This window comes from Lutra lutra, chromosome 2 (genome assembly GCF_902655055.1).
Source record: "Lutra lutra chromosome 2, mLutLut1.2, whole genome shotgun sequence".
Lineage (NCBI taxonomy): Eukaryota > Metazoa > Chordata > Mammalia > Carnivora > Mustelidae > Lutra > Lutra lutra.
In genome coordinates, this window is record NC_062279.1 from 45,934,656 (window position 1) to 45,950,672 (window position 16,017).

Sequence of the window (16,017 nt, forward strand, 5' to 3'; positions counted from 1 at the left end):
AATACACCAAAATGCTAACAATGATTGTTTTTGGATGACACACCCATAGAAAAGTTTTAACCCTGATTTTTCAGTATTTTTTTTGAAACTTGCTTTCTATGTATTTTTTACTTTGTCTTGAGGGGGAAAACACGACTTTTAACAAAAGGTATAATAGTTTCTAGAGGCATGCTGGGACGAGAAGCAGGACACACAAATCGTTGTATTTGAATTTACAAAGCATTTCTGTAAAGAGCTTAATAAATACACCAGTAACAGCGAACGCTAGGCAGCTGGCAGTACATCAGCTATGTTATATGCACTATCTCATCTCAGCCTTATAAAAGCCCCGTGTGAGAGCTGCCTGCATGGACCTCTACAGATGAAGAACCTGCCTCCCAGTAGTTAAGCGATGTGCTTAAGGTCGCATCTAGTGAGGCTCATGTGACGACGGAGGCCAGGTTTTTTTAACCACTACACCGAGCTAGGGGGAAGTGCAGGAAACCAGGCTTTAGTAGGAATTTACAGCTGAGTGGAAAGAGACTCTTAAAGATGTGTAGCAGTTCAGGAACACATCCGGAAACCTTCCTGGTGCTCTCTAGACGAGTCTGCCCAGCCTATTGGGAAACTATAGGTAGTGACTGCGGGCCCTGAGGGGAACAGGAGAAAACAATGGAAACCCTAAGTTCAGAAATGTGCAAACAGTGCATACAAACCTCAATTCTTTCTAGAAAAGTCAAAAGCTGTCTGAGCCTTGAAAGAAACCCCAGTACATTCCCCAACTATAACTTAAGAAATGTGATGCTATTACATTATGTTTTACAGTATCTGTTGAGAAAAGAAGTGACTGAAGAGAAAATACAAACAAAAATTCAAGCACGTGACTAAAATTTATACCAAACAAAAATGCCCAGTTCAGAAAACAAACCAGCTGACTTCAATGAACAAACACAAACGGCTTAGCAGAGGTTTGCGTGGCTTTCTCCTGACTCCGTTCTCCTGGGTTGGGAAGGTAGGGCCTCAGCAAGCATAGTAAAGATGTGTTCAGACTCAGAAAACAAGACAAAAATGGATGGAGACATGTTAAAGGAAAACCAAACCAAACAGAAGAAAATTTGTACGGATAGTAACCTGCTGTGAGGAGGCAAAGCTTACAGTTTTGGGAACTTCGTACGCTATCTGAGTCGACACGCCGCCCATGTCCAGAATACCGGCTGTCCTTTTACGGAGAATAGCTTCCCTGCTTTCACTACCAGGAATGTTAACCTCCACAACTGCCTCCTCATCTGCAAATAACAAGAAATATCCATTGGAACAGAACCAACCTGGAAAATGGGGATCTTCTCGTGAGTCCCCTTGTTTCCATGGTACTTATCTTAAGCCCATCTGGGCAAACTCAGCCTACTCCTCCCACCTATAGTCAAGTTCATAGTGGGAAAGAGCAGCTCCTCTATCTACTCCTACCCACTTAGCTGTGTCACAAATTTTGGCTCCTGGGGGTGCCTGGGTGGCTCAGTCGGTTAAGTGTGTCTGTCTTCAGCTCAGGTCATGATCCCAGGATCCTGGGATCAAGTCCCACATCAGGCTCTCTGCTCAGTGGGAAGTCTGCTCCTTCCACTCCCTCTGTTCCCCACTCATGCTGTCTCAAATAAATAAAATCTTTTTTTTTAAAGATTATTTATTTATTTATTTGACAGAGAGAGAGAGAGAGAGAGAGAGAGAGAGAGATCACAAGTAGGCAGAGAGTCAGGCAGAGAGAGAGAGAGAGAGAAAGAGAGGAGGAAGCAGGCTCCCCACTGAGCAGAGAGCCCGATGCGGGACTCAATCCCAGGATCCTGGGATCATGACCTGAGCTGAAGGCAGAGGTTTTAACCCACTGAGCCACCCAGGCACCCTCAAGTAAATAAAATCTTTAAAAAACAAAACTTAGCCCCCTTTTTATCCTTTGGGATTAGACAGAACAGCCTCATTTCCAGTCAGACAAGTTGGTTGGAAACTTGATACTTACCATCCTCAATATGCTCGAATCGTCCAAGGACAAAATTAATGCCAATCCAAGCATACACACCTACAGACATTTCACAGGGGGAAGAAAAGGATAAAGTTCTAAGATACTTTTTATAACTCTTATCCATGCAGTTAGCACAAACAACTCATTTACTTTACTCCCTAACAACCTGTGAACACATTATCTGAAATAAAGCAACCCTGATAATGTATTTTGTATTCTCCTACTGGCTTTCCAAGAACTCTCAACTTTAAAATGTATAATTCTTACCATTTACATGGGTAAAAATAGAATTCCCTCAATGCCAGCTTTCATTTGGAACTCTCTTGAAATAATGGAGTTTTTACTTCACGAAGTTAAGCCTATCAACTGTAAACTTGAAAAAACAAATTGACTCTTCCAGTTCCTTCATCCCTTGCTTTCACTCAGTTGCCGAGCCTAGATCCCCTTCTATATTTCCTCTATCCAATCTTTACCCACTTCATTTCCACCTTGATTTAAGCTGTTACAGAGACCCAGTCAATCTCCCTGTCCTCCTCCGCCACTCCAACCCATGCTATTCTCTGCAATTGGCCTGACCTCCAGAACAAAGGCCAAGCCTCACAGCCTGACAATCCAAGACCTCTTGGATAAAAACTTTTTGTTTTTCTTGCATAAATCAGACATGTAACATTGTGTAACTTTAAGGTGTACATTGTATTACTTTGATAGGTCTATACACTGTGATATGATTGCCCTTGCCACGTTACATACAGTATTACTGCCTATACTCATTATACTGTCCACTAGAACTCTATGGCTTGTTACTCATTCCAAGTTTGCATCTTTAAACACCATCGATCTTATCAACCCCCATTCCCTGGTAATCACCATTTTATTCCGTTTTTTTATAGGTTTGACTTTTTCAGATTCCACAAGTAAGCAACATCAAACAGTACTGTCTTTCTCCGTTGGACTTATCTCACTTAGGATCATGTGCTCAAGGTCCATCCGTCTTGTTACCAATGGCAGGATATCCTCCTTTCTCATGGCTGAATAATATTACATTGTGTATATGTACTACATCTTTTTTAACCGTTCATCCATTGATGGACCCTTGGGTTGTTTCTCTATCTTGGTTCTTGTAACGAACACTGTGATAAATATGGGAGTGCAGACATCCTACTGAAATCCTGTTTTCATTTTCTTTGGGTATATACCTGGAAATGTAATTACTGGATTGTATGGTATTCCTAACCAATTTTTTGAGGAACCTCCACATTGTTCTCTGTAGTGCCTGGGCCAATTTACACTCCCACTTCCAACATATAAGGCCTTTTCACCACATTTTTTCCAGCACCTGCTACCTTGTCTTCTCCATGACAACCATTCTGACCGGTATGAGATAAAGTCTCACTGTGGTTTTGCTTTGCATCTCCTTGATGAGTGACGCTGAGCATCTTTTCATGTGCCATTGGCCATTTTGCTGTCCTTTTTGGAAAATGTCTATTTAGGTTTGTTTGTTGTAAAGATTTATTTATTTGAGAGCGAGTGAGCAAGCATGGGGGGAGGAGCAGAGGGAGAGGGAAAATCTCAGACTCCCTGCTGAGCACAGAGCCCGATGTGGGGCTCCATCTCACATTCCGAGATCACGACCTGAGATCATGACCTGAGCTGAAACCAAGAGTCTGATGCTCAATTGACTGAGCCACCCAGGCGCCCCGTGTCTGTTTAGTTTTTAATCAAATTGTGTCTTAATTTGTCTTAATTTTAATCAAATTGTGTCTTTAATAAGTCATATGAGATCTTTATATATTTTGGATACTAACCCCTTGGCCAATATATGGCTTACAAAAATTTTCTCCTATTCTGTAGGTTGTTTTATCACTTTGTTAATTGTTTGTTTTACTGTGTAGATGCTTTTGAGTTTGATATATTCCTATTTGTTGGTTTTTGCTTTTGTTATTTGTGCTGTTGGGTGTCATGTCCAAAAAATCATTTCCATGACTAATACGATGAACTTCCTCCCTATGTTTTCTTCTAAGAGTTTATGATATCAGGTTTCATGTTTAACTCTGATCCTTTTTTTAGGTTTTGCAAGTGGTGTGAGACAAGGGTCTAATTTCATTGTTTAGCATGTGTTTCCTCAGTTTTCCCAACACCATTTGTTGAAGAGACTATCCTTCGCCCACTGGGTGTTCTTGGCTCCCTCACTGGGTATTAGCTGGCAATATATGCTGGGATTTAATCCTGGGTTCTCTATTCTGTTCCACTGATTGATGTGTCCTATTTTTTTTATGCTAGTACCATACTGTTTCTATTAACATTGCTTTGTAGAATGGTTTGAAATTGAAGCATGATACCTCCAGCTTTGTTCTTTTTTCTCAGGATTGTTTTGGCTATTAGGGGTCTTTTGTGATCCACACAAATTTTTGGGATTCTTTCTTCTGTTTCTGTGAAAAATGCTTTTGTTATTTCAGTGGGGGCTGCATTAAATCTGTAGATGGCGGGGCACCTGGGTGGCTCAGTGGGTTAAAGCCTCTGCCTTTGGCTTGGGTCGTGATCCCAGTGTCCTGGGATCAAGCCCCAAGTCAGGCTCTCTGCTCAGTGGGGAGCCTGTTTCCTCTTCTCTCTCTGCCTGCCTCTCTGCCTACTTGTGATCTCTCTCTCTGTGTCAAATAAATGAATAAAAGCTTAAAAAAAAAATCTGCAGATGGCTTTGACTAGTATGGCAATTTTAACAAAATTAATTCTTCCGGTCCAGGAACATGGGTTGTCTTTCAATTTGTCTTCTTTCATTTCTTTCAGTCAAGCCTTACAGGTTTTATTGTAAAGATCTTCCACTTCTTTGCTTAAGTTTATTCTTATTTTATTCTTATCAAAAACTTGATACCATTGTGAATGAGATAGTTTTATTTCTTTTTCAGATGCTTCATCCTTAGGGTAAAGGGATGCAATTGATTTCTGTATGTTGGTTTTCTATCCTGCCTCTTTACAGAAACTGTTGATTCAATGACTGACAGCTTTTTGATGGACTCTTTAGGATTTTCTATAAATAAGATCATATTATCAGTAGATAATGACAGTTTTACTTTTTCCTTTCTGATCTGGAAGTCTTTTCTTTGTCTTGCCTAGTTACTCTAGCTAAGACTTCCAGTACCATATTGAACAGGAGTGACGAGAGCAGGTATCCTTGTCTTATTCCCGATCTTAAAGGAAATGCTTCCAATTTCTCTCCATTGAGTCTAATGTTAGCTGTGAGTTTGTTAAACATGGTTTTTATTATGTTGTTTCTTCTATACCCACTGTTAAGAATTTTTATCACGACTGGAAGAGATTATGCTGAGTGAAATAAGTCAAGCAGAGAGAGTCAATTATCATATGGTTTCACTTATTTGTGGAGCATAACAAATAGCATGGAGGACAAGGGGAGTTAGAGAGGAGAAGGGAGTTGAGGGAAATTGGAAGGGGAGGTGAGCCATGAGAGACTATGGACTCTGAAAAACAATCTGAGGGGTCTGAAGGGGCGGGGGGGTGGGAGGTTGGGGGAACCAGGTGGTGGGTATTAGAGAGGGCACGGATTGCATGGAGCACTGGGTGTGGTGCAAAAACAATGAAAACTGTTACGATGAAAATAAATTTTAAAAAAATTTAAAAAAAGAATTTTTATCACGAAAAGATGTTATATTTTGTCAAGTGCATTTTCTACAATACTTTTTTGAGATGATCACATGATTATTTTATTTCCACTCTGCTCTTTATTATTTCCTTCCTTCTGCTAACTTTGGGCTTCACTTATTCTTCTAGTTACTTGAGGTGTAATGTTGTACTGTTTGAGATCTAATTTCTCAATATATGCTTCTATTGCGGTAAATTTTCTCCTCAGAACTGCTCTTGCTACATTCTGCAATAATTGCTATGTTCTATTTCCATTTTCATTTGTTTTGAGATAATTTTTTATTTCCTTTTGAATTCTTCTTTGACCTACTGGTTTAGAAGTATGCTATTTCATTTCCACATATTTGTAGATTTTCTCACCTTCTTCTTATTGATTTCTAGTTTCATACCATCGTGTTCAGAAATGATGGCTGCCATGACTTCAATCTTCCTAAACTTGTTAAGACTTCCTCTGTATCTCTCAAATGATCTAACCTGGAGAATGCTCCATGTAGACTTGAAAAGATGTATATTCTGCTGCTATTGGATGGGATGTCCTGTATATATCTGTTAAGTCCATTTGTGCTAACATGTGGTTCAATTCCAATATTTTGCCTTGCTGATTTTGTTTGGGTGATTCATCCATTTGTGATAGCGGGATTCCGAAGTTCCCAGCTATTATTGTATTGTTCTCTATTTCTCCTTTAAGACCTGTTAGTATTTGCTTAATATATCTCAATGTTTCGCTGTTGGGAGCATATATACTTATGTTCTTCTTGAAGTACTGGCCTGTTTATCATCATAAAATGACCTGCTTTATCTCATTACCCTTCTAGCTTTCCAGTCTATTTTGTCTGATATGTATATGACTATGCCTGCCTTCTTTTGGTTTCCAATTGCTTGGAAAAGTCTATCTGTGTCTCAGAGCTGAAACGAGTCTCCTATAGGTGGCATATAGTTGGGTCTTATTTTTTTTAATCTATCCAGACATTCTGTGACTTTTGATCGGTAAATTCGATCTGTTTACATTTAGAGTGATTACTGATCTGTAAGGATTTACTACTGCCATTTTATGTATTGCCTTTTGGTTATTTTGTCTCTCCCTTGTTTTCTTCCTTCTTTACCCTTCCTTCCTTTACCCTTGTAAGTTTGTGGTCCTCCAAGGTTTCCACAGTTTGCTTAGTGTCCCTCTTTTTTTAATGTTTTGTGTCTCTCTGCTCTGATGTTTGCTTTGTGGTTTACATAAAACATCTCATTGGTAGAAGTCGTTTTTCTACTGATAGCAATTTATCTTTGTTCACCTATAAAGTTTCTATCCCCTTTTACTCTTCCCCTTTTATATATATATATATATATATATATATTTTTTTTTTTTTTAAGATTTTATTTATTTATTTGACAGACAGAGATCACAAGTAGGCAGAGAGGGAGAGAGGAGGAAGCAGGCTCCCTGCTGAGCAGAGAGCCCTATGTGGGGCTCGATCCCAGGACCCTGAGATCATGACCTGAGCCGAAGGCAGAGGCTTTAACCCACTGAGCCACCCAGGCACCCCTCCCTTTTATATTTTTGATGTCACCAGTTATCTTTTCATGTTGTGATGTTGTGACCAAGTTATAGTAGCTATGTTTACTTTTAATGCTCTTTTTCCTTTAACCTTTGTACTTGTTTAATATACTATTCTAAAAACGTTAGTTTTTCTATTTATCACCTTTTAATCAGATTTTGTGTGCCTTCCTCTTTTCATTCAAGCTTGAAAAGCTCCTTTCAACATTTCTTGTAAGTTGTTTGGGGGTGGTGAACTCCCTTAGCTTCTGTTTGTCTGGGAAAGCCTTTATTTCACCTTTATATCCAAGGATAACTTTGTCAGACAGAGTATTCTCAGCTGGCAATTTGTATTTTTTAATACTTTAAAGTGTCATTCCACTCTCTCCTGGCCTGTAGAGCTTCCACTGAAAAATATGCTGATATTGACAGAACTTCTTTTGTAGGTTACTGTCTTTCTCCCCCTAGTTTCCTTCAAAATAATTTATCACCGACTTTTGACAGTTTTAATGTAATGTGTCTCAGAGACGGTCTTTTTGCACTGAGATAAATAAAGTGGTCTGTTAGCTTCACAGACCAGAAAGAGCCCAATTCCTTCCCTGGTTTTGGGAAGTTCTCTATTACCTCTTTAAATATGCTCTCTTCTCCTTTTGGGATACCCTCTAATCTTATGTTGGTTCTGCTAAAGGAGTCTGATAGTTTTCACAGGGTTTCTTCACTTTTTAAAAACCTTAGTTTTTGTTCCTCTTTTAGGGGAACCATTTTTATATTCCTATCCTCAAGCTTGCTTATTCTCTCCTCCATCTGCTCTATTTCCAATGCATTCTAGTGCATTCCTCATCTCATGCATTGACTTCCTCAGCTCCAGAATGTTTGGTTTTTTAGAAGTTTAATCTCTTCTTCTTTCCATTAATTTTATTCTGGAGATCACTGTATTAGCTCACTGAATTTCTTTATAATAGTATTTTAAATTCTTTATCAGTTAGATTTAAATATTCCATGTCTTTGGGCTCAATTACTGGAAAACTGCCATGTTCTTTTTGTGATACCATATTAAGATGATTTTTCAGTGTTTGATAAAAAGTACTTTTTCTGCTGCATTTCAAGTCATGGACACCTTTCTTATTAAGGAAGGCTTTTTTTACTTTGGTTCTAACAATTTACTTCAGTTCTAACAAGGTCGGTAATTTAAAAAAAAGAAAAAAAGGATGACCGCAGAGTTCGTGGGACTGTGTTTAGTACTTGGGGCTACCACAGCCTGGTAGGGGATCCTTAAGTGGGGGTGGGGGATCCAGAGGTCCATGGGTGATCCTCTTGCCAGAACCCTGGGGCAGAGAGCAGGAAACACATTCCTTCAGTTCTCTGAGCCTTCTTCCCTTTTCCTTTCCCTCCTCTCAGTCACTGCGATCTCTGCTCAGAGAGATAAACTGGCACGCACTGTCGGGTAAACCCCTAACTCACCACCTTCACCCTCTGCCTCCTCTGCTAGAAAAATCGTGAGGGTCCCCTGCCACCACTTGCCTGGCTCCATGGCCTCTTCTGAGGTTCAAGCCACCCATTTTCAGATGGGTGGATGTGCTGAGTGTCCTATGCAGAGCTGCTTTCTCTGGGTTATAGATGTTTGATTAGTTTTAAATCAAAAGGGAGGGAAAAAAAGAACAACTCATGCTGCCACAACACGGACATCACCAAGACCTGTCCAACTTTTCATCTTACTACCACTTTTCAAAAGGGCCATATGCCACTCAAACTATTTTTGTTCCTCTGTCCACCGTGCAGCTTTTCTAACCTATGCTGACTCAGATCATTTCTTCTGCTTGGAATGTACTTCCTATCCTTCTCTCAGAGCCCTACCCTTACCAGGCTCTGGCACGCTTATAGCTAGCTATCCCACAATTTCAACTGTCACTTGCTCTACGATGTCCCTAGCAAGGAAAAAACAAAGCAAAACTCCCTTTTGCAAACTCCCACAGTACTTCTTGCTTACCTTCCTTATGGCACCTAGCACTCTATCTTATGTGGCAGCTAACTGCGTACCTCACTCGTCTGTGAACAGCTCAATGGCAGTATTTGAATTTCACCCAGTTTGTATTTTCTACAATGTCCTTCCCAGAGGAGGTATTTGCCCAAATGTTAGATGATTTTGAAATAGGTGCTTTTGGTCTTCATTTCTAGCAAACTAGTCCCCAAATAATATCCCACTGATTTGTTACTTTATTCTCAAGTAGAATCATTTACTTGAAAGCAGAACTAATATTTTCTCAGTGTATCAAAGTCAAGAATTTCCCCTTTGTAGCAAATAAGTTGACAGAAGGCGCCAATAACGCAGTAATTATCATAATTACAAAAAGGTGTATACCTTAGACAAGGAACACGAACCTTTCCTATCCAAATGAATCCAATGTATGTTTCCTAAATGTGGTAAAGACAAACTAAGTTATTTTTTTTAACGGCTTAATGTTTGGGGAATAAAGGCCACTCATATAACAAACTAACTTTGCCATTTAAAAATAATATTTCAAGCTATGATTTCCTAAATTTTAAGATAGTAAAAGTAATTTAATAACGCGTACACTGGAAAAAAAAATGGGGAGGATTTAAAGGAATAACTTCCCAAATTTCAAGTTGAAGACCAATATACCAACCTTCTTGTTTCCCTGAAATCACTTCTGCGTGAGAGTCAGAAAATAAGAAGTCAAAGTGCACGGGGATATCAGTTAGGAGGTCCTCCAGGATGGCTTTCTGCTGGCTGGAAGACAACCCCAAAATTGACACATCAAAATGGAGCCTACATTTCTCTGTTTTAAAAAGAGAAAAAAAAACCACAACAAAACAAAAACTATGGCTCTGGTATGTCCTGTACAAAAACAGTAAATTTTAGGGTGGGAGGTTGGGGGCACCAGGTGGTGGGTATTGTAGAGGGCACGGATTGCATGGAGCACTGGGTGTGGTGCAAAAATAATGAATACTGTTATGCTGAAAAAAATAAAAAAATTAAAAAAAAAAAAACATTCAAAAACAGTAAATTTTAAAGCCGAAGTAATTCACTGACTAAAACTATTTTAGGAAGAAATCTCGTGAGTTGTGTGAATTCTGCAATTCCCAGATATGAAACTACAACTATAATCCTTAAATTAATAACATAGAAAATCAGGGTTTTTTTATATGACCACTTTATAGGTTACGGTCTGTTTATAGTTCACTATTTATAATTATAATCAAATACATGAGAAGATTTTTGGTGCATTCTGGCTAAGGGAATAGTTCAGGCTCTATTCCAAATTTGAACAAAGAATTTTTACTGTCTTCCTTTTGGTGATGATAATGAACGAGGAGGAAGGGAAGGAAAAGGGACAGGAGGGGAGGTGGGGAATACACCACCACCATGACCCACCCCACTCTCTCCCCTGTCCCCCACCTCCCCCACCCTCAGGGCCTGGCCTGCCCTGGCCCCATGTGGAGGATCACCTTTCAGGAAGAATTCTCATTCCAGCTGTGCAGAGGATGTAGAGAGGCGTCTCTTTGTGTTTTGCCCGTGGTACATGCTCTGCAGCAAAGTTCAAGAGTGGAGAAATATAATCACTGACTTTCTCTGGAGAGGTAGCAAATTCAGAAATGCCTACAGAAAAAAGAACACTTCTGTTAACAAGTAGATAGTTAATTAATATGTTATGTTTCTTCAACGGGGCATATTTGAGAGAAATTCTGGCTCTACACCACACTCCCCTAGTTTTTCCCTATCCCTCTAGCAACAACAACCTTCACAGCCTCTCTTCCTTACGTGGTGGTGGTACTAAATGTTCAGTTTCTCCAAGAAACTGAGGCCTGATTGCACAACTACTATGTGTCAGACACTGGGATCGACAGCACATGAGCTCACGAGCCTGCCCTCCAGAACATGTTTCCACTTTGTTCAGGCAAGCTCACTCACTCCTTCGGCTGCCACCAGCCACCATCACCTTTGTGTCTCAGTTCTCCAAATCTCACCAGTAGCCACCAGATCATGTTCCCAACCTCCAGATCAGCATGTGGGAACTGTCCCCTAGACATGGCCAGATGCTGGTCCTTACAGACCCTAAACTCCACACACACACATATACAAACCTGAATCGAACTTCCACTACGAATCTGCTCCTACTGCTTGTTACCTACCCCAGTGACCACCATCACTAGCCAGCCAGCAGCCCAAGCCAGGATTCTGGATAAATCCCTCTCCCTCCCCCAATATGTGTTCTGGGTGTCCCTGATCACATCTCCCTGGTTTCTTTCACATTATTTCATTTCTCCTCATCTCTTCTGGCAGCCTGATGCAAAACAGGCTCCGCTCCAGTCTTGGCGATCCCTTGATCATTCCCTATGCAAAGAGTATCTTCCTGACTTCAAATTTTAAAAGTCCCCAAATTTCTCATTTCACAGATTAGGAAACTCTGGATCCAGAAAGATTTAAGTGATTTGTCAGAGCAGTCAGCAGAAAACAGACTAATAGATCTTTTTTTTTTTTTTTTTTAACTCCACCTACAATGCTGTTTCAACAGACACCAAGCCCCAACTGATCCAGAATCTATTAAGTAAGGAAATTTCTAGAGCTTTGCTGAAATGCTAAACATGAGAGTCCCTGCTTCAGGACCAAGAAGAGCTATAAAAATGTACTTGAATTTCTACTTCAAATACTTTCTGTAGCATCAGAAAAATCCAGTTAAGCCTATGATGTCCCAAAGGACAACTGCAAGGCATGACAGGTTTTATCTTATTTCAGGTGAGCAGTTTGATCACTGATGGAACCTGATATGTGAAGCTAGATGAAAAGCAATGTGCTTTATAGAGCTTTATTTTTCAATCTTCTGGTCAATTTTTTATTTGATCAACATTACTTTAACCCTGAAAATGTTTCTAGATTAGGAATACATCAAAATTCAAGGAATGGAATAACAGAAAACTAAAAATTCACAATCATTCATTAAGAGTTAGAGAAAAAAATGATCATTGCTCATGGAAATTTACTTTGATATTAAAATAATGCTTATATGAGAGACTCCGATTAAATTCCCTCCCTTTAACCTAAGAAACAAGGTAGAGGTTTTGGATTTTGGGGCAATATGCTGGTGCCCAGATGCCGAAATATCAAAGAACCTTGTTAAGGGTCGCCTGAAGAAGGAAGTGGGGCCTAAATTATTCAATGAAGAAGGAGAGAATAAGCTAATTATTTTTTATTGTTTTAGTAATCTCTACATCCAACGTAGGGGTGAGCTGAGATCAAGAGTCACATGCTCTTCCAAATAAGCCAGCCAAGAACCCCTGTGGTGCACTGTTTAAATCAGTGATTATAAACTATCAAGATATAAAATGCCTATTGCATTTCATTGCAAGGTACTCCTGGACACCTTTCATTCCTAATACTTCTGATAGAAGGGCAATGCCCATGGAAACTGTACATACAGAAAAAAGTTGAGAATGATGGATTTAAATTATCTAATGGAAAAGGCAAATCCCAATTTTTACACAACACACTGACTTAGAAACTGTGATATCTTTAAAAACTGGACATTAACAACATTGGCTCTTCTAAGTTCTACAGTCACTCTTACTAAATAATCTAGATGATCAGAAATACATTGGGGGGTGGCACTGGGGCACCTGGGTCAGTCGGTTAAGTGTATGACTCTTGGTTTGGGCTCAGGTCATGATCTCAGGGCTCCTCTGCACTCAGCACAGGGTCTGCCTGAGATTCTCTCTCGCCCTGTGCCCCTACCCCCACCTGCACTAGCACGAGCTCTCCTCTCTCTAATAAATAAATAAATAAAATATAATCTTAAAAAAAAAAAAAGAAATACATTGGGGCACTTTTTAAAAATGAGGGGAAAAAAGAGAAATATGTACCAATGTATTAGACTACAGATATCCATGAGTCATCTGAAATTACCCTGTTTTCAGGGACAGTGAGTGATGGCCACCAAATAGAAAAAAAAAAAATCCCTCCATAATTAATGTAACTAGCAAACACCTGAGTAGACACATGAGTAAGGCACTGTGATAAATGCTGCAGGAGACACGAGAAAGCCATGGTTTTGTATATTTATCAAGGAGTAGTCGCCTCATGTGAGATAGACAGAAGAGGGGAAAGAAAGTGAAACAATGAGGTCCTGGCGTGAGCTCTGAACCAGGGTGATGACTTAATGGGGAGAGGAGAGAAGGACATGAAAGACCTCACAGAGAATAAAGGACAGAACCTGGTTACCAATCAGATATTTATCTTTTACATACCGGGTTTTATTTTCATAACCACTGGCTTTCGGTTTTTATCCCTCATTTGTCTGATATCCAACAGATCATGAGGATTGCCATTGTGCCTTGGCCAGCAATAGACGAATATGCGAGACCCACTGCTACCACAGTCCACCACGATACCGTAGTTCACGTTGGGGTTATTGGTGTCTGTAGCTTCAATGTCAGTAACTCGTGCCAAGTACCTTGTTCAGAAAAATGAACATATGCTTTTACTGAAACAGAGACTATCATCCTGAATCCGCACACAACAAATGCAATAAACAAACACCAAGTCCATGAATTCTGAGCTGATCCATAATCGCATTTTTACAAGGAGCCAAATGATTAAAGAGTCAAAACAGAACCCAGTGATAGTGATAAAGATAATCTAAACCAGATACACAGTCATTACTCCTTTTAAGAAGTTCAAACAAGTTCTGAGAACCAAAACTATTTCCAAACTATTGACATTAACTGAAAAATCAGCTTAGAAGATATCACAGGAGAAGCTTATGTTTAAATCCTCTTACTACGGGGATTTGGTGGTTAATGATTAAACAGCTTCCGACAGTTTAATTTTTTCTGCCACACTGTATTCTCTACAGATTCTGTTTCCTGCAGCCACATGCTCCTTCAATTCCAACCTAATCCCCAAAGTCCTGAAGCTGTAACATGAAGCATCCCGTCTAGAAATGTTTTCTTCTCTTACCTGTGAAACTTCTTGTCTCTGGATAGTCGCCCATACTTATTTCGGATTATAACAACAGAAAAGTATAAAAGTGAAACAGCGGCAGCTAGGACGCTAATAACAATAATCTGGCGTAAATTGGTATTCAGAATTCGAGGACACCCCACTGGAGAGATGCTAAAATGCCAGGAAGCAGGAAAAAGACAGGAGATGCCGATCCTAAAATTCAAAAAAACAAAAAACAACCAACAACCAGATTTTAAAGCAATCTGCTCCAAAGAGGTCTCACCTTACCTAAACTGATCCCAAGGTTAACATTTGGGTCAAGCCACCCGTTTTCCCTCTGGGAGGTATCTGTACACCAGCACCTTCCCTGTTGCTATTTTGCTATTTTACTCATTATTATAAAACTACATGAATGAAAATTACACCCTGATGGTAATCACATTTCTGTGTTTTTCCACTTTTCTTGACAATATTGTATAGATTATTTGTTCTCTGCTTTGTTTCAAAAACAAACAAAAATCAGAGACAAGTAGAAGTTCAATACCATAAATATATAAATCTACAATGAATGCAGGTTTAAGGATAATGAAACCAAAAAAACAATTCAGAACAAGGAAATGCATGTAGGGGCCAAAACCTTGTCCATTAGATTAGAAACATATAAACAGATCAGGAGGAGGAAGATTTTAACACTGAATCCCAAGGCAAATTTCTCCCTGATGACTGAGTGACAAAATGGGAGAAAAAAACAGTATCTTTAACAATATCTGCATAATACAGTCAATAAATGAGTTTTGTATGTCCTGTGTTTTCAAAATTATTTCTGAGCCATTTTTGCAAATAAACACTTTTCTTCTCTGTGTATGTCGGGAATGAGTGATTATTATTAGTCTGAAGAAAAGCTTGCTACTTTTAGAATAAATGTTTCATGGTTAATTTCTATACTCTTCCCTTTAGGGGTGCTTCCTAGACTAAAATAAGTCCCAGAAGGGGGAGCCATCCTGCTAACCCAATGGTGCTCCACCTGCAGTGTCCAGTCTCCATGTGGGTCCTTGGGCCACTCCACAGAGTGCGCCATCCCCTGCCCACTCCTCCGAGGCTTCCGGACAGTTATCCCATGCTTAGTACAACCCCTCACAGATTCCAACACACCTGCCCTTCACAGTAAGCTACCCCAACCCCTGCAGAAACCACCTGGCACGACCACTCTCTATAACAGGCGCCCCAGGGCAGCCTGAAAGAACAGAGCTGTGAAACAGAAGTGTAGCATAACTTCTCACTTGCAATTTAGTTTTTTGTTTTTGTTTTTTTCCTTCCAAGATCTGTCTCTGTGGCACCAGAGGCTCGGGTTTTATAAGTACTGGCGGTGAGATGCCATCACTTACCTCCCCATGCTGACGGGTCCGAGGCCAGGTGGCGTTCTAGGAGTCAGTCCTCACACACCATTACAGAAATAAAGGGGTCCTCCCGGAGTTAGAGACCTCCTGTTCCAGAAAGTGAGAAAAGTCACAAAGACGGCACAATCCAAGAAGACATCTATGTTCTTTTACCAAGTATGGGTTTAAATACAACCACACATAATCTGGTACACGAACCTTGCACTGAAGCTGTTGGAAGGGCCTATTCTGAGCACCCTACTTCTAAGTCAATTTCATGCTGTCAGGGATGTAGGCCTAAATCGAGAGACAGCAACAGTCTGGCACTAGTTAGTGTTCTCTACCTAAAAGCCAATCAGTGACCCCAAAATACCAGCTCATCAAATAGGTACTGAATTAAGGAAGACTCAGGGTGGTGCCAGGCAGTAGGTGGTAGGTAGAACGCTTCACTGAAAAGGAATCTGAAATAGGGACTCCTAGAAGAGAGATCAGCTTATGCACAAGGTACCACACAAGG

At 40.0% G+C, this 16,017-nt stretch overlaps 1 protein-coding gene across 2 annotated transcripts in view; it reads right to left on the reverse strand.

Moving 5' to 3' along the window:
- ENTPD4 (ectonucleoside triphosphate diphosphohydrolase 4) overlaps nt 1–16,017 on the reverse strand; it is a 36,965-nt gene that overhangs the window by 13,519 nt on the left and 7,429 nt on the right. The window contains exons 2-8 of one of the 2 annotated variants that reach the window (XM_047717363.1): nt 15,510–15,608; nt 14,140–14,337; nt 13,428–13,633; nt 10,635–10,785; nt 9,812–9,915; nt 1,988–2,047; nt 1,135–1,265 (exon numbers count right to left, since the gene is read on the reverse strand). In XM_047717363.1, coding sequence (XP_047573319.1) covers nt 1,135–1,265; nt 1,988–2,047; nt 9,812–9,915; nt 10,635–10,785; nt 13,428–13,633; nt 14,140–14,337; nt 15,510–15,517 — 858 coding nt within the window. In that variant the 5' untranslated portion in view covers nt 15,518–15,608. Of the gene's footprint in view, nt 1–1,110; nt 1,266–1,987; nt 2,048–9,811; nt 9,916–10,634; nt 10,786–13,427; nt 13,634–14,139; nt 14,338–15,509; nt 15,609–16,017 lie in introns of both variants that reach the window. The other variant, XM_047717362.1, reaches the window with a different exon arrangement.